Raw genomic sequence first — 24,733 nt, 5'->3', positions numbered from 1 at the left:
TGTTAGCCAGCCAGCACCATATACTTTACTGACAATGGGCAACAACCCTGAAAACAGTTGTCTACAGATGGCTGCCTTTCCTTCGGGGAGAGATTGTGGCTTGGCTATTAAACCCCTGTCATGTTCTATGGCTCCTGCAGAAATGCCACCTTCAATAAGTAGTACCAGAAAGCAAGATACTCTGAATAGATTTTTCCCAATAATATAATCATGTAATGCTACCTAAATGAGAAGTAACATTAGTTAAAAAAAAAAAAAAAATTATAATAATAATAATATATATATATATATATATATATATATATATATATATATATATATATGGGGCTCAAGCCCTGCAGGAACTCATGGGAACGGAGATCCTGCACTTTTTCCACAACAGGAACGCAGTTCCCATTAGCAGGAGTCCTGCAGGACCAGCTCTTAAAGGGGTACTCCGCCCCTAGACATCTTATCCCGGGGGTCTTGCCGCTGGGGACCCCAGCAATATTGGCTGCGGCACCCCAGACATTCGGTGCACGGAGTGAACTTTGCTCCGTGCCGAATGACTGGCGAAGGGGGGCAGAAGCTTGTGATGTCACGGCCATGCCCCCTCAATGCAAGTCTATGGGAGTGGGCGTGACGGCCGTCATGCCCCCTCCTATAGACTTGCATTGAGGGGCTGTGGCCGTGACATCACGAGTCTCCGGCACTGCACCCAACACTCTAAATAAATGCCGGGTGCAGCAGGAAGAACGTGGGGGTCCCCAGCGGCGGGACCACCGCATAGGGACCACCTTTGGATAGGGGATAAGATGTCTAGGGGCGGAGTACACCTTTAAGTGGAAATCTTGGGTGAGTTCCCACACATTTCCCCCCAGGACTTGACCCCTGTGTGTGTGTGTGTGTGTGTGTGTGTGTGTGTGTGTGTGTGTGTGTGTATATATATATATATATATATATATATATATATATAAATATATATATATAGTCTATGTGTCAGTGATTAATAAAAGTCTCTCATAAAAGATAAGGAAATCCCAGCAATATTTTTTTTTCTATATTTCTAATGGGTGTTGAATAGAAAATGACTATTTATAAGGCTCTTCCAATGCTCTCTGTCCTAAAGTTTGTATCCCTGTGGGGGTCTGTGTAATGTAATTGGGCACCCAGCAGCTCTCAGCATGCCTTTTAAAAGCAGCCGGAAAACTGCTCCTACCAGGGCACTTTCTGGAACAGAGAGGTGTAGTCTGCCTCTGAAATCCCTGACCCTCTACACAGATGATGTGACCTGCCATGGCGCTACTAATGTTCAGGCTCCACTTCTTTACTTCTCAGCAGGAACGGTCTAGTCTAGTAACCTCTACTCCTCCGTCCTCTGTTATAAATCAACCCTGTGCCAATAACTCAGGTGCTGGACTTTTAGATGTTTAGATGTTAAGTATCTTTTACTATATGCATATAGTTATCATATCTATCTATCTATCTATCTCATATCATATTGTTCCAAAATGGCACTACTGGATCTGAAGTATAGATAACAAATCCTAAAATTAGAGAAAAAAAAATGTGTTAAATAATTTCATTGTATAATCCATTTTCTAGCATGAAGGGGTCAGAAAGCAGAAGCTATAGAAGAGATGAGTGAAAGACTATAGGAGTTGGTAGTTTTTCAGCAGCCAGGCTAGAAGAATTTAGATAGAAAAGAAAAAAACAAGGTAAAAAAGTAGAAGTCTGCAATAAAAGATTTTTGGGCATTGGCTCCCCAGCTCCTGCGCTGGGCCGAAGCCTGTCCCCTTCCAAACCAAAAGAAACGCTATGTGGCCTCCTACCTGACCATGGGGTCCTATCATGGCACTGTTGAGGTTGTGAGGTAGGTGATGTGCGTGTGGTGATGACTGTGAACCTGGACCCTAGAGGGTAATGAGATGACGGACAGAATTAGACAGGGACTTTATTATTGGTAAAAGTTGAATTATCAGAAAATAATTTGATCGACCCAGTAATAGGCTGTGTTCATAGTAATGGGGTTTTACCAGCACGTACACTTATTCCGTATCCACGGGATAGGGGATAAGTGTATGAATGTAGGAGGTCGGATTATTAGGACCCCCTGTGATCTAGAAAATTGGACATCCTAAGCTCCCATGTGAATGAAATAGCAGTGTGCATACCCGACTGCTGCTCCATTCATTGTGTATGGGAGTGCCCAAGATGGACTACAGTATTATCATGGCAAAAGCATCATCTACTATAATAAGCGATCCAGCAGTAATAAACAAAAGCAATGACGGCAGTGTGAACAGAGCCTAACAATGCTTTCTCTCCCAGATGAACAGGTTTGTATTACACAAAGCAGTATTCAATAAGCAGAATATAAATAGTGATTAACCGCTGCTCATCCAAAAATCTGATCGGCAGAAAAACTTTGAAACCTTCTAAAAAAACTTACTGGCTTTAATTTTTTGTAATTTGATTAATTTCATGTCATTTTTTTTTCCTGCATTTCTCTACGGGGTTGCTTTGAAAAATCTGCTGATTGTCCGTACGAGCTAGCCGTAAACACAAATAGTCAAAATAGCTTCGTTCTCAGTAAAGCTGCTCCTCCAATTATTCTTACACTTCACTCTTTTCCAATTGATTGTAACAATTCCTTTTAGAAAAACAATAGTTTTTATGATCGGTAGCATTGGTAAATATCCATTGTTCAATGTTTGCATGCAGTATTACGCTATAATGGTTGAACGTGCATTAAAGGGGTACTCCCGTGGAAATTGTTTTTTTTTTTTTAATCAACTGGTGCCAGAAAGTAAAACAGATTTGTAAAACATTTCTATTAAAAAATCTTAATCCTTCCAGTACCTTTTAGGGGCTGTATACTAAAGAGAAATTCAAAAAAGAAATGCATTTCCTCTGATGTCATGACCACAGTGCTCTCTGCTGACCTCTGCTGTCCATTTTAGGAACTGTCCAGAGCAGAAGAAAATCCCCATAGCAAACATATGCTGCTCTGGACAGTTCCTAAAATGGACAGCAGAGGTCAGCAGAGAGCACTGTGGTCATGCCATTTTTGGATTTCTCTTTAGTATACAGCCCCTAAAAAGTACTGGAAGGATTAAGATTTTTTAAAAGAAGTGATTTACCAATCTGTTTAACTTTCTAGCACCAGTTGATTTAAAAAAAATAAATAAATAAAAAAAAGAGTTTTCCACAGGAGTACCCCTTTAAAGGGTACCTCTCATCAAATAAACTTTTGATATATTTTAGATTAATGAATGCTGAATAACTTTCCAATAGCATGTTAATGAAAAATATGCTTCTTTCTATTGTATTTTTCCCGATCAGTCCTGTCAGCAAGCATTTCTGACTCATGCTGGAGTCCTAAACACTCAGAGCTGCCAGCCTGCTTTGTTCACAGCCAAACAGGCTGTGAACAAAGCAGGCTGGCAGCTCTGAGTGTTCTCCTTTGTGAACAAAGCAGACTGGCAGCTCGTAGTATTTAGGACTCCAGCATGAGTCTGAAATGCTTGCTGCCAGGACTGGTAGGGAGACCCCTAGTGGTCATTTCTTCAAAGTGGAAAATTAAATAGAAAGAAGCATATTTTTTAATAACATGCAAATGTAAAGTTATTCTGCATACATTAATCTATAATATATCAAAAGTTTTTTTGATGAGAGGTACCCTTTAAGACTGCACTGCTGGGAATGACCAAAGAGGGTAGGTGTAAATATATAAATATTATTTTAACTAATCCTGGGGGCTGTCCTTTTATCCCCAGAAACAACTCCATTCTTGTCCATGAGCAGTGCCTGATATTGCGGGTCATCGCTTTTCAAATAAGTGGGACTGAACTGCAATACCAGGGATCCCAAGGGCAGACCATGGTGTGGTGTCTGGAAAAGGTGACAGATCCCTTTCTTCTATCTGGGCCACACTGTGTGATATAAATTGACAACTAATCAGGGTCAACTATTCGTGACACTTTCTGTGGCCCCCTTTATATATAAAAAAAAATAAAAAAAATTATAAAGGTAAAATACCCTTAGAAATCAATAGAATTCGAAACCAACTCTTCACAGATTAAATTTGTTTAGATTTGAACCAGGCTTCATCCTGGAATCCCGACCAAAATCAGTGTTCTATTAAATGGAAAAGCCTGTTCACACGTATTAGAAAATCTTTGCGCTGATATTTCCCACTGGGGTGGAAAAATCCTTAGTGGGAACAAATCTACAGCACCTCCGGGACAGAAATCCAAAAGATCTTAAATGTGATGTGTAAATATACCCAAGGGGAGAAGAAAATCTTGTGATAACCAATTGTTTTTAAGATTCGGTCATGACAACAATGGCATACAGACAGTTAAAGGGAACCAATCATAAGATTTTTACCCTATAGGGTAAAATCTGTATCCTCACCATCCCCGGGGGACACCCCTGCCTGCCGCACTTGCAAGCAGTTCCCTGGGCGGGGAGCTCCTCTCACCTAGTCCTGTTCTTTGGCCAGCAGTGACGCCCCCTCCACATGATTGACGGGACGCGTCATAGCTCTCCTCACTGAACAGACGGAGCAATGAAGCATCCAATCAAGCGGAGGGGGCGTCGTTGCCCACCGAAGAAAAGGACTAGGTGAGAGGAGCTCCCCGCCCAGGGGACTACTTATGGCCGTGGCGGTGACTAGTTTATAAGTTCTTATCCTTACTATCCCCGCAGGCAGAAGTGTCCCCCCGGGATGGGGAGGATGAAGATTTTACCCTATATAACGCTTTGCCAAGGGTTAAATAGGGTAAAATCTGATGATTGATTCCCTTTAAATGCAAAGTTTCAAGTCACCTGATGCCAGAAAGTTATCCAGATTTGTAAATTACCATTTAAAAATCTTAATCCTTCCAGTACTTATCAGCTGCTGTATGTTCCAGAGAAATTTGTGTAGTTCACTTCTTTCCAGTCTGACCACAGTGCTCTCTGCTGACACCTCTGTCCATGTCTGGAACTGTCCAGAGCAGGAGAGGTTTGCTATGGGGATTTTGCTCCTACTCTGGACAGTTCCTGACATGGACAGAGGTGTCAGCAGGGAGCACTGTGGTCAGACTGAAAAGAACTACACAACTTCCTCTGGAACATACAGACGCTGATAAGTACTAGAAGGATTAAGATTTTTAAATAGAAGTCATTTACAAATCTGTATAACTTTCTAGCACTACTTGATTTGAAAACATTTATTCTCCACTGGAGTATCCTTATAAAGGAGTAATGGGTGTGTTAGGTCCAGCAGAGGGAGAACACTTTTTTTTTTAAAGAACCGTCCTCATCGAAACAAAAATTCCATTCATAAAATAGAAAATACTTACATACATTTAATTTGGGAGAGCAGGAAATGTTTCAGCTCCATAATAGAATACAGTGATCCTTCAACTTACAATAGTTTCAACATACAAAGGTCTTTTCTGGACCATCGTAAGTTGAAACCAGACTCAACATACAATGTACAGACAGTCCAGATCTGTGAAACGTGTCAATGGCTGGAAGAACTGACCTATCAGAATGGGCATTTTACTGGTAAAACCCCTGTATTACTGAAATGTATGCACTGACTGGTGTCTGGTAGCGCCCCCTACAGTACAGGGAGGTATTACATGTTCTGTACACTTTACCTGTACCAGGGTTACCTGCTCCTTTGGACACCAGGTGAGGACGACTCCATTACTTTTTTAGGACATTGCGTGTACTGTACAGGACCCTGAAGAAGCTCCTGTCCTCTACATAGACCAGTTTTTCCCAAGCAGGGTGCCCCCAGCTGTTGCAAAACTACAACTCCCAGCATGCCCGGACAGCCAAAGGCTGTCCGGGCATGCTGGGAGTTGTAGTTTTGCAACAGCTGGGGGCACCCTGCTTGGGAAAAACTGACATAGACAGTGATTTACAGCTCCCAGTAGATCTTTCTTTCTTTTATATGTAAGGATTTGCTTTATCTATATTAGTTATCTACTTATTTTTCTTTAATCCTCACTTTTTCCTATTTTTGGATGACATGTTGGTGCCTTTAGAACCAATTACCAGGTTTCCATAGAGTTCTGGTCTCAACATACAATGGTTTCAACATACAATGGTCGTCCCAGAACCAATTAATATTGTAACTTGAGGGACCACAGTACTGAATATGAAACTTGATGTTACCATTTTTTTTTCTCCAGTATTTTTGGGTTTTGTTGCGATGACCACTTTGTTCCACTAGGTGGCAGTGTGGACACATTAAAAACATTGCTCTACTTTCTGCTCTTTTTAACCTTGTCGCTTATTTTTCAGCTTGAAATATGTTTAATTTTATTTAAGGTTATGAAGTCCTTTTTTTTTTTTTTATAAACATTGAGTCATGCAGTGTATTTCTAAGCTCAGATTATTTAACAAAAACGGAGTACTTTAAATGGACAGAAAACAATGAGAGCCACTGTCCCCCTGTCATTTCAGACACACATTCTTTCTTTATAAAAAGCCAAAATCAAGGACTGATGTGACTAGGCTACGTTTTTTCCTCCCAAGCGTGAAGCCACCAAAGCGATAGAAGCTGGCTGTCTACTGTCTAGTCACATGGCTGAACAGTAATGTGTCAAATGTACAAAAAAATTAAGGAACAATTATCAGTTATAGGCGATTCCTATGAAACCCCTTTTGGCTAGGCATGCTACACCTTTTTAAGCTAAATTCCTGTCTTCGCATATTACTGTGTAATTACTGTAGGGCCTCTAAATATATTGAGCACCCCAGGGGTGTGTCAACCCCACTCTGTGCACAGAAACATTTAGGCACCATTCTGGATGTCGCAATGGGCCAGGGGTTGGTTATTCATACTCTCCCTCTTGTGCAAATAGCTGCTACATGCCGAGATCTCTCACACACACACACACACACACACAGACAGACACACACACAGACAGACACAGACACACACAGACACACACAGACACACACAGACACAGACACACACAGACACAGACACACACAGACACAGACACACACAGACACACACACACACACACACACACAGACAGACACACACACAGACAGACACACACACAGACAGACACACACACAGACACACACACACAGACACACACACAAGCAGACAGACACACACACAGACACACACACAGACACACACACAGACACACACACACAGACACACACACACACACACACACACAGATCTCCAGCACGGCCAATCCGGACTATCACCGTGCACGCGCGGGATCTCGGGTCATAAAAGCTACATGCAGAATAAAGAGAGTGCGATTATTCATTAGGAAATGTGGATCAGGGAAGAACCTGGGCACCTCGGGTCTAGGGAATGCCCCCATAATAGCGATATATCAGGAATGGTGGCAAATAAGGTTAACACTGATTAAAGTCACCCGCACTAACAGGCACTACCAGCTGGTTAGTGAGGATGATGACGCTGTCCGTTAAAAGAAACTCTATTCTTTTCAAAACTTTTTTTTATTAGCCCTCAGTATGGTGAAAAGATGACTTGGGGCTCAATGTTTGCCATCAGTACAACTCAGACACCATTCACCATTTCCCTTGCTTTCTTGTGGCTGGCAGAACAAGTATATACTTGTAAGCCCACCACCTCCTCTCTGCTATGGCATGACAGTCGCTGGAGAAAGCATACTTGACTATACTGACAGTATGCTAGGGGATCATTTACAGCACAGCACAGTATGTCGGAAGAAGGGGTTATTGATTTACTGGGTTTGCAAGGTTCTATGTGAGCAGAAAGAAAGCAAAAGGATCACAGCAAGGAAGAGGTTACATCAGAGAAGCAGCTCACGTCAAAACAATGAGCTGCTGTTGAGGATGATGCCAAGCTAAAATGGGATGGAGATAACATTCAGAAGGAAGCACTGAGTACATAGCAAGAACAGAGGTAATTACATAAAGGACTTTACAGGTGTCACTACCTCTGTCCCGAAGCGGAAAGACTAAAAAAAAACAAAAAACAAAAAAAACCCTCTCCTTCCGACGTTCCCCTCTTGCGCCGATATCGTTGTCCCGGTCCTCCAGGTCTGGTCTTCTTCCTGGGGATGGTGAGCCACACTGCGCTCAGCATATCGCCAGCCGCAGCGATGTCCCGCCTCGGCCGGTGATAGGCTGAGTGCACTTTCACGTAAGGAGCCTGGGCCCACCTTCTCCCTGCTGTCCGGGCTCCTTACATGACCGTGCACTCAGCCTATCACCGGCCGAGACGGGACATCGCTGCGGCTGGCGATATGCTGAGCGCAGTATGGCTCACCGCCCCCAGGAAGAAGACCAGCACTGGAGGACCGATATCGGCGCAACAGGGGGAACATTGGAAGGCGAGTTAAAGTTTTTTTTTGTTTTTTTTTGCAGCCCAGGCACAGAGGTAGTGAAAAATTTGTCTCCTTTAAGAGATAAGAGGGAAGACTTGATTAAAGGGGTATTCCAGGCAAAACCTTATATATATATATATATATATATATATATATATATATATATATCTCAACTGGCTCCGGAAAGTTAAACAGATTTGTAAATTACTTCTATTAAAAAATCTTAATCCTTCCAATAGTTATTAGCTTCTGAAGTTTTCTGTCTAACTGCTCAATGATAATGTCACGTCCCGGGAGCTGTGCATGATGGGAGAATATCCCCATAGGAACTTCACAGCTCCCGGGACGTGAGCCATCAGAGAGCAGACAGACAGAAAACAACTCAACTTCAGAAGCTAATAACTATTGGAAGGATTAAGATTTTTTAATAGAAGTAATTTACAAATTTGTTTAACTTTCCGGAGCCAGTTGATATATAAAAAAAAGTTTGGGCCTGGAATACCCCTTTAAGCTTTCTGGCAGTGTGTAGACATTCTGAAGGAGGCAGACAGGCTAAGGATGCATGTACTCTGTCCAGAGTCTCTACTCTTCATAATACTCTATATATCCCCCCCCCCCCCCAATCACTTGCTGTGTACCATCCTAGTCTTACTGCAGCTAAAAACATAATAGATGATGAACAGCAGTTCACAGGGAAGGGAGACACCTAGTGGCCAAGCCTTTAGTGCTTTTTTTTGTGGGAGTAAGTCAATTTTGGAAAATGAAATTATTTAGAAATCGGTCTGGAATCCAAGACTACCACATGGAGGAAAGTTGTTTGGCATTTTTTGAATGGTCGCTGTTGTTTCAAGCACTACAAAAAAAATCCAAAGGAAGAAAAATCCTTCAACAGAAATATTTATTTTGACAGATGTTGGTGATAAACTCTCCCAATTTCTGCTGATGAGCATCTTGCATGTAACTTTCATATAACACAGCAGAGCGAAACACAATGCTTCTGTGTCTGTGGGAAACTGCTGAGTAGCTAAATGAGATTTATGCAACTCTTCAATTACTACATAAAATTTTCCCATGGAGAATATGTGACTCCCATTAAATTTTCCATTAGGTGGCGTTCCAACGGCATACATAAAATGTGACACAATAATGGTTCTTTAGGGAATTGTCAATTACATCAGTACAAGACTAAACACCCTTATGATGGTGGCTGGTGTACACCCAGGAGCCATAAATACTGGGGGCTAGACTGGCCAGGGCTAGATTTGGTGGCATGGAAATCTATAACTGTAGGTTGCGATGCTTATTTTTTTACAGTAAAGAGCATAAAACACTGAAAATGTTATAACTCTTGTATTACACTGAACATTCTGTAACTTGTGAGGACAATGCCAGGACGGGACTAAAGGGTTGGGACAAAATCCAGAACTTTATACCCAACATGACACGAGCATTTCTAGCACGCAAGTGCGGCTTCACTAAAGGAAGAGCTGTCAATCCTGTCTGTAAGAGATGATATGTTAATTGCAGAGTAGTCTGAATTGGCTCATAAAAATGTAATAACTAAAGCTCCTGTCATGCCAAGTAGAGGAGGTAACAGTGACACCTAAATACTTAAATACTAGTTATGTGCTAAACTGACTGAAATGTCTATAATCGAGGAGGGACCATGGCTCTAAATAAAGTCACCTTGTTACAGCCCCATCTACTCTTGTTGAGCCAATCAAATGTAGGTATACACACTAGCTATAGAAATAAAAATAAAATAAACATAAGAAAACTATAGCATGCACTCACCGCTCCAAAGGTGTCTATGAATCCAGAAGTCCGGGGTCACCGGGAGACATTCAGAGATGTGCCGAAGTGCTCAGAGGCAACGCCGGCCGGCGTTGCCTCTGAGCACTTTGGCACATCTCTGAATGTCTCCCGGTGACCCAGAAATTCCGGATTCACAGACACCTATAGAGTGGTGAGTGCATGCTATAGTTTTCTTATGTTTATATTACGTTGATACTTCAATCTGGACTGCATGCACCCCGCAGGTGTTGCTGGTATATGCTGGATCCCGGATGTTGACGGCCCATACGCAATCTGCCTAATATTTCTATGATCTTCTGCTATTGACAGGTGTGCCCTACCCTTTATATTTCTATATATTTTTTTTAAATCCTGTTTGCTTCCCTCTTGAGATCTGCAGGAACGCATCAGACTAAATTGTTGTTCCCCCTCAGGTGAACTGCAGAGAGAGATGCTATGTATATTCTCAGCCCAAATAAATATCTGTTCTGCCATTTTATGCCTTGTTGATTTATGAAGGATACAGTTGTGGTATTGCCTGAATAAATTGGTGCTGCTGCTTTGTGAAAGTTCTTGGGCCTTCAAAGCTTCTAATGTAGCTCTTAAAGGGGTATTCCAACTTTATACATCTTATCCCCTATCTAAAAGGATAGGGGATAAGATGTATGATCGCAGGGGTCCCGCCTCTGGTGGACCCCCGCAATCTCTGTGTAGCCCCCGGGCGCTGCCTCCGAAACGGGGACGTGCTGTCACGGCCAAGCCCCCTCCATTCTTTTCTATGGGAGGGGGCGTGACGTCCGTCCCCGTCTCGGAAGCAGCACCTGGCACAGAATGCCGGGGGCTGCACAGAGATCGCGGGAGCCCCCAGTGGCGGGACCCCTGCTAGCATACATCTTATCTCCTATCCTTTGGATAGGGGATAAGACGTATAAAGCAGAAATACCCCTTTAAGTCTCAAAAATTTGGGGAACATATTTGGTTTTCTTTTCACAACTGACCATGGATGAACTGATCATGAAGGAGGGCTCCCCATTCCTGCAGACTGGTATGGAGGCTATTGGATTTGGAATCCAAGGAACTACTTTTAGGAAGAATTTACCTGTAAAGAGAGGACCATTTTCTACTCCAACAAGATTAAAGAACAATCCCACACTTCCAATTGACAGCTGTCCATTCAGGTGATCAGACCTGTGGTCAGACTAGGCATTGTGGCCACAATATGGATGCAAAGATGTGGCCATATTACACAATTGTGAAACCGGCCTAACTTTTTTTTTGTCTGTACATCTGCCCCTTGAGCAAATACTTGTCAGAAGATTACCCACTGTATAAATAAAGTATTAGGTTAAACATAATTTCTCATATTACTATCTATATGAAGAAGTTCTGGTCAGTAAGTATTCTAGCGTATCATCAAAAGCTGGATAACAACAATGGTCACAGTTCATTCCCCCTACATCTTCCTTTAATGACCTCTGCACAGGTCACAGAGCATGCCCATACCACTCTACCATAAACGCTAGTGGGTCAGCTCCGGACAACAGGCGCCTAAGGTCCATGTGGCTGCAGTAAAGCATCACTCTTAAAGGGGTACTCTACCCCTAGACATCTTATCCTCTAGGGGTGGTGGAGTAGCCCCCGTGACGTCACGAGCCTCCGACCCCTGCATCGCCAGCAACAGTTCAGCTCATAATACTTAATTACATATAAAAAAATTATTACATATAAAAACAAATCAAAACAAAAATAACCAACAAATCACTAAATAAAACATTACAAAAAAGAAAATGTATAAGTATTTGGTTAACTAATAAAGATATTGGTGATACATTCTCCCTAAAGGCTAAGTCTATTTACTATAGTCTACAACAATTTAAGAGAACCTAGGAGCAATTGCTGTGTATAATACAGGTTGTAAAAAAAGAAAAAAAATACCTCCTGGTCCATTCCATCTAACCTTTTATCTTCGTATATTTATTACATACATTTATTGCCTAACTTAGCACTTACCAACCATATATGCTGAAAGTTTTGTCCAAGCATCTCTTACTCTTTCAGTAAAATAATGTTTTCTCACATTGCTTCTGATATCCCCCCCCCCAATTAACCTCAGATTATGCCCCCCACTTTTTTTCTTTTCTGTCTGTACCCAATTTCCACTCTTTCTCAAATTCTAGGTAGAGATGAGCGAAGTTACAGTGATTCAATTCATCACGAACTTCTCGGCTCGGCGGTTAATGACTTTATCCTGTATAAATGAGTTCAGCTTTCAGGTGTTCCGGTGGGCTGGAGACTCTCTCCTAGGACTGTATCCACCTTTTCCAGCCCACCGGAGCACCTGAAAGCTGAACTCATTTATGCAGGATAAAGTCAGCAACTGCCGAGCCGAGAAGTTCGTGATGAATTGAATCACTGTAACTTCACTCATCTCTAATTCTAGGAGAACAAACTAGTTTCTCATACATTCATTTTGTAACCATGCAACGTCTACTCTAGGGATGAAAGTATAAGTGGTAAGAATCCCAGACATTTCTAACTGAGGTTGTCTACTGGTCCCAGCATTCAGCTCTATAATGCAGAGCTAACTGGGCACATACAATAATCACATGTCATTGTCATATCGCGATATCTGAAATGTTAGCAATTAAACCAAATACAATCCAGATGAATTTAACTATTATTTGAAACCACTGGGCGGCCTTTAACTATTGTCACACATCTAGATATCACAGCGGCTAGGTACATTTTATTAATTTGGAGTAGCCTATTCCAAAGCAGAAGCCCTAGACTGGAAAAAAAATGATAGAATCCACCTGTGCCACATGACAGAGCAGAACTGAACACTGTCTGGGCACTTCATATAAAGTCAGAATCAATGGTAATACATTAATAATAGTAGGACTGGATCTGACCATTCATGTGATGAATCCAGAGTCAGACATAAGCTGGAGCCTTTTATTTTTATCTATAACTTGTCATCATTGGTCCGTCACCTCTTTTTCCTTTAAGGTTCAGTATTAACTGTGTTTCTATCCCCATCCTTTTTATTATTTCTAAATTGACCAGTTTAAATTACTAGATACTGATATATTAAAGGGGCTATACATCCCCACAAAATTCTCGAGCGCCAGTGACCATCCACAGCCAGTGACTGTCTGAGACATGAGCGGAGACACTAACAAAGTTTGAGATGGCAAAAAAAAAAAAAGTTTCGGAGTGATCAAAATTTTACATATACTTTTTGAAATATTTTTGTAAGATCTCCGCTTGCAATCATTCAATCTCATTCATATACGATCTAGGTCTGTAGGCTTAAGACCCAAAAGGCATCCGCGCTTACTTTTCTGTGCTCTGTTTCATGTTTTTACCCGGATGTGCCACAAGCCTAGTGGCTTTTACCCTGGTTCCAATAAAGACAACTTCCTTTTACTACTGGCTGTTATCTGCTGCTTTCTGTCCTGTTTGAAGTCCTAGGGGACCTTTGAGAGCGGACCGTTCTGCTGCAGATTTGTAAATTACTTCTATTTAAAAATCTTAATCATTCCAGTACTTATGAGCTGCTGTATTCTCCAGAGGAAGCTGTGTAGGTTCTTTTCTGCCTGACCGTAGTGCTCTTGGTTGCCACATCTGCTCATGTTAGGAACTGTCCAAAGCAGGAACAACATAGAAAACTGGGAGCTCAATCTGCAGTATCTCTGTGACTGCCGTCGGCGAATCCTCAGCATCAAATACGATACGGGTGTGCCCCTTGTGACCCTGCCCTAAAAGTTTAATTGTGCTTTACAATTTTTGCTTATCCCCATGCCACTGATCTCCTTGTTTCTAATCTAGTAGGATTATTTTGTCATATTAAAGCCCAATAATGTGATATCATAAAGAAGTCAAGTGACTAGTTAGTCCACCGGACTAACAATAAGAAGAAGCCTGTGATATCAGCCAAATTACAGAAACCCTGACATTAGACAGTATGTTTTAATAGAAAATAAAATGACAGTATCTACCTGCAACCTATGACTAGTGTGAAATACAAGAAATATCACGTATACAAAACAGCTCATTCTAAAGTGACATACCAAAGATATACACGTATGTAGCTATCCATGTCTATGGTGCAATATTAGCTGTAGGAAGACAACAAACAGCTATACTGTTGAACAGAATGTATAGTTTTAATGTATACAATGTATGCTCTGCTGACTTCCTGCTGAGATGGCCTGTAAATCATGTCGGCGTATGCTTTATGAGTAATAGAACATGAGGTGGATGAGGTGAACTTCCCACGTTAGACATATTATTAGAAATCACAATAGAGACGCCCCATAAGAGGTTCTCCTGGCAGCTTCGAACAAGATATTGTATTATATGCAGAATAAAATGAAGAATCTGCAGTCAGTGGCCTCCGTGTTGATGTTACGTCTGTTCATACCTGAAAGAATCCAGGAGGAACTGGACCCACCGGCATTCCATCCCCTGGGGGCATATTTCCTAGAACGGGACTGGGTGCAGCTGCGGCACTCTGCAAGGAAAGAAAACACTGCCATTAGTGTCACTCTTATCTATACTTCTGTCATCTTACGGTATGACACCAGAATACACATTCATGTGGGTCTCCGGATCATCATCTATACAAAAGACCACTCTTACAGTACAAGTTTATGGTACATCATTGCAAAAAGGTTAACAGAGGAAATCCATGTGCTGTACAAAGAGGCCCTATGACTATTGTGCTCCTTACACAATAAGATACACATTCGGTTTATGGTTTAATGAACACTTGTCTTGTGGGTGATCATTTCACCAATGCATCCAAACACATTTCACTCCATACTGGTCAATGCAGACATTCAGATTGGCAAAATATAGTCAGTGACCCTAGATGAAAGATCTATCTGCAGGATAGGGGATAAGTTTTAGATCCAAGGGGGTCCAACCGATGGGACCTCCAGCAAACTTTGTCGTATCTGTGGACAGGGAGCCGTCGTATCTGTGGACAGGGAGCCGTCGTATCTGTGGACTGGGAGCCGTCGTATCTGTGGACTGGGAGCCGTCGTATCTGTGGACTGGGAGCCGTCGTATCTGTGGACTGGGAGCCGTCGTATCTGTGGACTGGGAGCCGTCGTATCTGTGGACTGGGAGCCGTCGTATCTGTGGACTGGGAGCCGTCGTATCTGTGGACTGGGAGCCGTCGTATCTGTGGACTGGGAGCCGTCGTATCTGTGGACTGGGAGCCGTCGTATCTGTGGACTGGGAGCCGTCGTATCTGTGGACTGGGAGCCTTCGTATCTGTGGACTGGGAGTCGTTGGGGGAGATTTATCAAAACCTGTGCAAAGGAAAAGTGGAGCCGTTGCCCATAGCAATCAACCTTTAATATTTAAAAAGGCCTGTGAAAACTAAAAGAAGCGATTTATACATAAATGCACTTGTAGACAAACAGAATATTTCTGTTTCTCTGCGTTTTGCTGGTTATAATTTCATTTTTGTTTGCTGTATATTGTAGTGTAGTAGTCTGCATTATGATGTGCAGCAAAATAATATATACTTCGTTATTATTATTATTAGCTCTGCAATTTGATCTGCAGGGCAACCAATGAACATGTCAAATGTTCGGCCTTTTTATTAACATTTCACTACAGAGTTCTATTTATGCCGTTTGCCAATACAGTCCATAAATCCCCTTAAACCAACTGAGAAAGTTAGATCTGTCCCCATAGCCCTATAATTTCAGTCATCACCAAAGTTCTGCAATAGATCAAGCAGAAGTGATGTATTACGCGGAATGATTAACCCTTCCAGCTCCACTAAAAGGCTGTATAGATGTCGTATCTCCAGTGGACAGCTTCTGTCCTTTTACATTCCTATGTTGACAGGTAGGCATTACGGCTTGGGTATTTTACACCAGAGCTTTGCATTCCACAGAGAGAGAACACACGAAAGAAAGAGAGAAATCATTAATCTCTCTGGGGCTTTTCTCAAGAACATGTGGGCTTATGCTGCGTAGAAGAAAAGCCGTGTGGATCATGGTTCTATTAACTCGCACAGCGGGCTGGATGTTGTTGACGGCTAACAACTGGAGAGCCACAGGTTAACAGCACACAAGGCTTAATGTGCCAACAAACAGGCAATAAGGCTGAAAGTATGCCAACAAGTTCTAAATAAAGCTAAGTCATTAACACGTAGAGGAAACGGATTTCAGCGTCTTCCAGATACAACGCAAAAACGGCATAAAATAGATGACAGCATGTAAATCCTGCCTAGACTTATATTAATATTCATAACAGATTACTAAAGAGGTTTCAATAAACAGATCGAGCTCAATATACTTGCCGTATATACTCGAGTATAAACTGACCCGAATATAAGCCGAGGCCCCTAATTTAACCCCAAAAACCTAGGAAAACTTATTGACTCGAGTATAAGCCTAGGCTGGGAAGTACATCAAACAGCCCCCCCCCCCCGTGATCATCCCTCCATCATCATCCAGACCCCCCCCCCTGTCATCATCACCCATCAACCCCCTTTGTCACCATCCAGACCCCACCTATCATCATCATGCCCTGTCAACCCCCCTTATCATCCAGACCCCCCGTCATCATACTGGGTGAGCTGGGCCATCCATCTTCCCCAGGAGGGCCTCTTCTCCGCCCCGGGCCGGCCCCAGGCTAGTGACTCCGTATTGACGCCGCCGCGCAGGGACGTCCATGCGCAGCAGACATTCGTGACGTCAGGGCGTCCCTGCGCGACGGCGTATCACTAGTCCGGGTCTGGCCTGGAGCGGAGAAGAGGCCCTCCCGAGGAAGATGGATGGCACCTACCCCTCTCCCCAGTATGCCTGGGAGAGTTTTTTCTTTCTCACTCGCATATGAGCCGAAGGGGGCATTTTCAGCACGAAAAATCATGACAAACAAATCCTGATTAGAAAAAAAATCTTTGGGGTACCCGAAGTATCCTGCACCTATACAGGAAAGTAGAAGTATCAGCTGCAAAAGGCCCAAAATGTGCAGGGGAGGCCACTCATGGCTTAAAAAAAAAAAAATATAGGAAAATGCTGCCCCCCCCCCCCCCAAAAAAAAAAAAAAAAAAACAAAAAAAAAAAAACAACAGCACCACTCCTGTCCACAGGGTCGTGTCTGATATTGCAGCCCAGCTCCACTAAAGTGAATGGGACTGAGCTGCGGTACTACACACAACCTGTGGACAGAAGTGGCACAGTTTAACAATAAATAAATAAATAAAATTACTGCCGAATGGAAACTGATAAGAAGATGATTACCTGTTACCTGGATTTTTTTTATTTTCTTATAATGTCTTGCATCCCCTTTCCTACCACTCAGTAAGGAAGTATTTCCCAACCAGTGGGCCTCCAGCTGTTGCAAAACTACAACTCCCAGCATGCCCGGACAGCCTTTGGACAGCCAGTAAGAGGTGTACCTGCTTCCTGCATATAGCACTAGAGCTGGACAGTGAGGTTATCAAATCATTGTTTCCCAACCAGGGTACCTCCAGGTGTTGCAAAACTACAACTCCCAGCATGCCAGGATAGCCTTCAGCTGTCTGGGCATGCTGGGACTTGTGGTTTTGCAACAGCTGGAGGCACACTGGTTGGGAAACATTTAAGTTAGGTATTAATTCACATCCAGGCCCTATTGTGAACTAAGACAAAAACAACCAAGTAAACTTCTAAAAAAATTAAGGGAATCCCAAGATAAAACATTCTAGATCTGAATGAATGAACTAATCGTATGAAATACTTTCCTCTTTACATAGTTGAATGTGCTGACAACAAATTCACACAAAAATGATCAATGGAAATCAAATTTATCAACCCATGGAGGTCTGGATATGGAGTCACACTCAAAATCAAAGTGGAAAACCGCACTACAGGCTGATCCAACTTTGATGTAATGTCCTTAAAACAAGTCAAAATGAGGCTCAGTAGTGTGTGTGGCCTCCACATGTCCGTATGACCTCCCTACAATGCCTGGGCATGCTCCTGATGAGGTGGCGGATGGTCTCCTGAGGGATGTCCTCCCAGACCTGAACTAAAGCATCTGCCAACTCCTGGAGAGTCTGTGGTGTAACGGGGCGTTGGTGGATGGTGCGAGACATGATGTCCCAGATGTGCTCAATCGGATTGAGGTCTGGGGAACGGGCCGGGCCAGTCCGTAGCATCAATGACTTCCTCTTGCAGGAACTACTGACACACTTCAGCCACATGAGGTCTAGCATTGTCTTGCATTAGGAGGAGCCCAGGGCCAACTGCACCAGCATATGGTCTCACAAGGGGTCTGAGTTTCTCATCTCTGTAATGGCAGTCAGGCTACCTCTGGCAAGGACATGGAGGGCTGTGTGGCCCCAAAAAGAAATGCCACTCAACAGAGAACACCAAGATTGGCATATTCACCACTGGCGCCCTGTGCTCTTCACAGGTGAAAGCAGGTTCACACTGAGCACACACCATTACTGACCCACCGCCAATCTGGTCATGCAGGAGGATGTTGCAGGCAGCAGAACGTTCTCCACAGCGTCTCCAGACACATGTGCTCAGTGTGAACCTGCTTTCATCTGTGAAGAGTACAGGGCACCAGTGGTGAATTTGCCAATCTTGGTGTTCTCTGGCAAACATCCTGCACGGTGTTGGGCTGTAAGCACAACCCCCACCTGTGGACATCGGGCCCTTCAACCACCCTCATGGAGTCTGTTTCTGACAGAGCGGACACATGCACATTTGTGGCCTGATGGAGGTCATTTTGCAGGGCTCTGGCAGTGCCCATCCTGCTCCTCCTTGCACAAAGGCAGAGGTAGCGGTCCTGCTGCTGGCCTGTCTCCTGGTAGCGCCTCCATGCTCTTGACACTACGCTGATAGACACAGCAAACCTTCTTGCCAAAGCTTGCATTGATGTGTCATCCTGGATGAGCTGCACTACCTGAGCCACTTGTGTGGGTTGTAGACTCCGTCTCATGCTATCACTAGAGTGAAAGCACCGCGGCATTCAAAAGTGGAAGCATAGGAACTGAGAAGTGGTCTGTGGTCACCACCTGAAGAACCACTCCTTTATTGGGGGGTGTCTTGCTAATTGCCTATAATTTCCACCTGTTGTCGGTTCCATTTGCACAACAGCTTGTGAAATTGATTGTCAATCAGTGTTTCTTCCTGAGTGGACAGTGTGATTTCACAGAAGTGTGATTGACTTGGAGTTACATTGTGTTGTTTAAGTGTTCCCCTTTATTTTTTTGAGCAGTGTATAACAGATCTACCCACAAAAACTTGTTGATTGTTTCCAGCTAGTAAGAGAGCATCTTTTATTTATTTATTTATTTTTTTTTTTTTTTTACACTGAATATACACAAAGAATAAAATAAAACATCATTAAAACAAAAGGAAAGATGCACTAAAAAGATTTAGACTTTACAACTGCAGACTACATAGTTAATTTTGGGTTAGTGTTATGCATATTATGCCTTTTATTTCAGCTAGAAGAAAAAAACTGAAAATACAAGAACAATTCAAGGTTGGCATGTCCAATGCCATAAAATGCACACAATGCAGCTGTCAAGTACACAAAGCATTACAGTTTATACAAAGATTCCTCTTCTAATTCTCTTCTATTGACAACCACCTTCTAGAATGACTACAAGACTGGTTTTGATACAAAAAATTATGCCCCCCCCCACATAAAAGATGTTTTCCAGGATTAGCATAACATAGCCGCTTTCTTCCAGTAGAAGCACCACTTCTGTCCTCAGAGCATGTGTTGGGTTGGAGTAGGGCTGGGCGGTATACCGGTTCATACCGAATACCAACATTTTTGTGCTGCAGGATATGAATTTTAACCCATACGGCAATACCGGTTTGGCCCCTCCCCCTCGGGAATGAATAAATCAGCCCAGCGCTGCGCTGTCCCCACATCGGGGAACTAATCATATGTGACCTGCAAGCGCTGGAAATACAGATACCGTGGAACCGTCAAAAGTTTCAAAAATACCGTGATACACACATTTGTTCATACCGCCCAGCCTTAGGTTGCAGCTCAGATCCTTTGAAATGGACGAAACAAAAGTTGTAATACCATATTCAACCAGAGGACAGGTGTGGTGCAGTTTCTGGAAGACAGCAGCTGCGCATGCTCAGAGCTCTAGGGAAAGGCAGTGGATGATGTAGGACACTCACTGGCTTGTCTGTCACATCTTTATAGGTGACTAGTTCTTGGAAGCTATATAGATATAGGTGGTCGGCGATGGTGGTGGTGCGCGAGGCAAAGATACTGTATATATACAAAGAGGGCCCAGCACTCACCAAGATAGATGCAAGAACGTGAAGTTTATTCACATAAGTGGACAGTCCACTTATGTGAATAAACTTCACGTTCTTGCATCTATCTTGGTGAGTGCTGGGCCCTCTTTGTGCATATACATATATATATATATATATATATATATATATATATCTAGTTAGTTCTTGGAAGCTGTCCTTCCTGATTACTAGTTACAGGGCATTAGCATAAAGCAGGACAGTACTAGGGTAGGATCACACGTAGCGCATCCGCAGGGTTTACGCTACAGGAAATACGCTGTGGCTTCTGCTACAAGCAGACACACAGGGCTACTGGCCACAGAACTGGTCGTGCAGTAAGGTTTGGAGGTTGGTCCCAGTGAACTGATGTGACTGACAAACGGGGCCGTCTCATTACTTTACTGTCTTGTATGTATGCTAACAGCAGAATCCAGCACACATTTCCCACAGAGTGAAATACCCTACGGATGCGCTACACTGCGGGATCGGAATGAGCTTTCAAAGACAGATGGGCACAGAGGTATTAGGTCTTCCTGTTGGTTTATTCATGTTTTTTTCTGATGACCCTTATGTTATGCTAAAGGGGTACTCTGCCCCTAGACATCGTATCCCCTATCCAAAGGATAGGGGATAAGATGTCTGAACACGGGGGTCGCGCCGCTGGGGACCCATGTGATCTCTGCTGTGGCACCCCAGACATCCGATGCACAGAGTGAACTTCCGGATGACTGGCTATGCAGGGCGGAGGCTCGTGATGTCACAGCCACGCTCCCTCAATGCAAGTCTATGGGAGGGGGCGTGACTGCTGTGACGCCCCTCCCATAGACTTGCATTGAGAGGCGTGCTGTGATGTCATGAACGGGGCGTGGCCATGACATCAAGAGCCTCCAGCGCTGCACCCGATGCTCTAAAGGAACACTAGGTGCAGCAGGGAGATCCTTTGGATAGGGGATAAGATGTCTAGGGGCAGAGTACCCCTTTAAGAACTCCCTATTCAGTCGCCGTATTTTATGATTTATAAATGTAACTCATCCTATATTACAGTGTTCTCCAACCTGTGTCTCTCTCCAGCCGTGGCAAAACTACAACTCCCATCATGCTCTGAGAACCGAGGGCTGAAGGACACTGCTATATTGCAACCTCACAAACTATACCCAGCAAAGGCCAAGTTGAGAATAAAAGCATTACCACAGTAGAAATAGTTGCTAAATAGAATAACAAATCACGGTTGGGTACGTGTAAAGAGGATGTCCTTATGGAGACATGAGGACAACCCAATTCATAAGGATTACTAGTACATACTGACATCAAAGAAGAGGATCCCTGTTTAAGACCCCTGTATGGCCAGAGCGGAGACCCGCTAACAAACATGGACACGCTCTTAGCCTGCCCATACATTACAATGGGGATCATTCACTGAAATAGCAGGTAGGTATTGTAACACTTCTTCTGCCACAGACTACCAGGAATTTGTAAAGCTGAACCTGACCTGTACTAGCATTTACTCTGCAGGCATATATGAGACACACGGATGGTTTTTATAGCTCGCAGCTATACTACGCTGTGATACAAGTGACCCATCCTCCAGTCTATCACATGTCATGGTAAAGCACAGGCTTGGTTCACCTCTTAGTCCTCCAGAACTTTAGTGCAGAACACCGCAGTCAATGTAACGGCTCCATAAAGGAGGGGGCACCAGATAAATAAGTACAAAACCCTGCAATATATTAGTAATGACATTACTTGCACAGCGTGAGCGGTAATGGCAGGCGCGGCATATCTCTTCCGCACAGAGCAGGGGACCTAAAATTTATTGATGCAATTATCAATGGTTTTGTTTGCTACACCTGTAATTTCGCGACTTCCCTCCTTCTCTTTCATACTATAGACAATTTAATTTGCTCAATATTTTATAAATAAAGCACATTGATGTAGCATCAAAAAGTCATTATACTAATGGGGTTTCAATAGGTGAGTGGCACTGCAATGCGAGCACTGATGTCTCTCCATTGTCTTGTGATTGTTTTAGAGAATGCAACTCATTACCAATGCCGCAAAAAACAACTCCGCTATTCAAACTTTAATATACTTCTAGCAAAGTAATGAAACGCATTGTGTCTTCCGAATTCCACCTCTTTAGACAACTTACAATGCATGGGTGTATTTCATTTACTATGGCTCTTAATACCCAGTGCTCTTATATGTCACAAGGCTTCCTTGATGTTACCATGTACTTTATCTTCCAAACAAATTTAAGAAACAGGGTTTGGTTTATTCATGCATACCAGATAACCAATGCTCCTATTAAACCTCGTACCCGCACAATGAGGTCTACCATACAATTTTCCATAACCAATCTATTACTGCCACTTCAAATGCAATCTTTATCTTTATTGTAAGCATCTTAAGCCTCATGACTAAAGATTAAAGGGGTATTCCAGAAAAAACTTTTTTTTTTTATATATCAACTGGCTCCAGAAAGTTAAACAGATTTGTAAATTACTTCTATTAAAAATTATTTCTTTCAGTACTTATGAGCTTCTGAAGTTAAGGTTGTTCTTTTCTGTCTAAGTGCTCTCTGATGACACGTGTCTCGGGAACCGCCCAGTTTAGAAGAGGTTTGCTATGGGGATTTGCTTCTAAACTGGGCGGTTCCCGAGACACGTGTCATCAGAGAGCACTTAGACAGAAAAGAACAACCTTAACTTCAGAAGGTAGGTTGGTGGGAAGGGAGGGGGGGGGGGGGGGTGAGCTGAGTAGGAGTAAGTAGGTCCCCCTTCCTTAGATAGGTTGTTCTAGTAGGTAGTTTCCCCCCGCATGTAGTTTTTGTTAAAAAGCTGACACCACTAGTATGTAGTTGTCCAAAGTGTGCTGATGTCCCCTGTAGGTGGCTTCCTTCAGTAGGTGATCTGCTCCCTTGCAGGTAAAAACCCTCTGTAGTGTGCCCCTGTAGGTAGTTGTCCCCGTGCACGTAGTACCCTCCATTAAAGTAGTTTGACCCTCCCAGCACATACTCTCTCACAGTCCTATTAGTCTTCTGCTTCTAGGCTGCAGGCAGCTTCTTCCTGCAGCCACCAGAATGACATCATTGTGTGCATGCCCTTGGTGTATAGTAGAAGAGGTCAAAGCTTAGGATGCGCTAGGGCACCAGTGGTGGTGCTAAGCCACAGGCATCCAAGTGTGTCCAAACACCATCTTGTTCACCAGATTGCCACTGGCCCCCTGGCAGGTTCTTAATGTACCCCAGTTATGAACCACTGGTCTAGTCTACTAGTTTGCTTAACGTGTGCCAACTCATCTTTAATCATGCAAACCTGAATAAACCTGCCAAAACTTGTATATGTCTGACATCAGTAAGTACATCAGTTAATGTTAGGTCTGCATTAGCATTCTGAAGCCTATTCCCATACTCAGCCCAAACTTGCATCAGAAAGACCATTCTAATGGATCAGAACACATCTAGATAATAGGGGAACATGTATGTGACATTCAGTCTAAAACAGTAAGGTTTGGATTTTCCACCTTACATCAAAATAAAGCTAAGCAGGCTGTGTTAAGATCCAGGGGTTGTATGGTTCATAACAATTAACAAGTGACATAACTAACTAATGACATAACTTATAGTATAGGCATACAAGAGCCCCTTAAGTTGGAAACAAATCTGTAAAGTATACTATAATAAAAAAATATCACTCATAAAGACTAAACCAAGGAGCTCATATGTTGTAGGTATTATCAGGGCACAACAGATAAAGTAACATGGTTGAGTACAAAACAACACAACGAAATATTGTATAGTACTACGCTAAACTCTTCTGTTAGAGAAACCCCAAACCAGATCTGTTGCTTGCAGCCCATTTATTCTTCAAAGGCCATACAATAAATAATATAGCCTATATAGTTAGCACAATAAATTGGTCAGGCTCCTTTTATTAGATCATGCAAGAAAAATAATATGACAATCAATATCGGGACTAGTTCCTATAATATACAGGCATCACTCAAACTTCAGACAGTGTCATGGTTGCCTAGGCATCTTTTCTGACAATTAAAAAAAGAATACTACCACCCTAACCTATGACCTATATTAGTACCAATAGATCAGTGGTGGAAAACTTTTATGACAAACTATGTACTAGTGTGTGAGATATAGAGATCGGGTTGTAGGTCAGCAGGAAAAAAAAAATAATCTAAAAAAATTTAAAAAAAGGGGGAGGGGGGGGGGGAACAAAAAAACAAAAAAAAAAAAAACATGGATAAAATAGATTTTTCATGGCATTTGCAGTGCCACAGTGTCAGAGATAAAATAGTATACTAATA

General features: G+C 42.8%; 1 protein-coding gene across 4 annotated transcripts in view; it reads right to left on the bottom strand.

The window, feature by feature from the left end:
* SSBP2 (single stranded DNA binding protein 2) overlaps positions 1 to 24,733 on the bottom strand; it is a 214,851-nt gene that overhangs the window by 24,670 nt on the left and 165,448 nt on the right. For 2 of the 4 annotated variants that reach the window (XM_056539123.1, XM_056539132.1), the window contains exons 5-6: positions 14,548 to 14,637; positions 1,812 to 1,892 (exon numbers count right to left, since the gene is read on the bottom strand). In XM_056539123.1, coding sequence (XP_056395098.1) covers positions 1,812 to 1,892; positions 14,548 to 14,637 — 171 coding nt within the window. The remainder of the gene's footprint in view (positions 1 to 1,811; positions 1,893 to 14,547; positions 14,638 to 24,733) is intronic. The other 2 variants (XM_056539142.1, XM_056539152.1) reach the window with 1 other exon arrangement.

This window comes from Hyla sarda, chromosome 1 (assembly GCF_029499605.1).
Source record: "Hyla sarda isolate aHylSar1 chromosome 1, aHylSar1.hap1, whole genome shotgun sequence".
Taxonomy (NCBI): Eukaryota; Metazoa; Chordata; class Amphibia; order Anura; family Hylidae; genus Hyla; species Hyla sarda.
The sequence above is the reverse complement of the archived record's forward strand: the minus strand, read 5'-3'. Positions and strand labels throughout refer to the sequence as shown.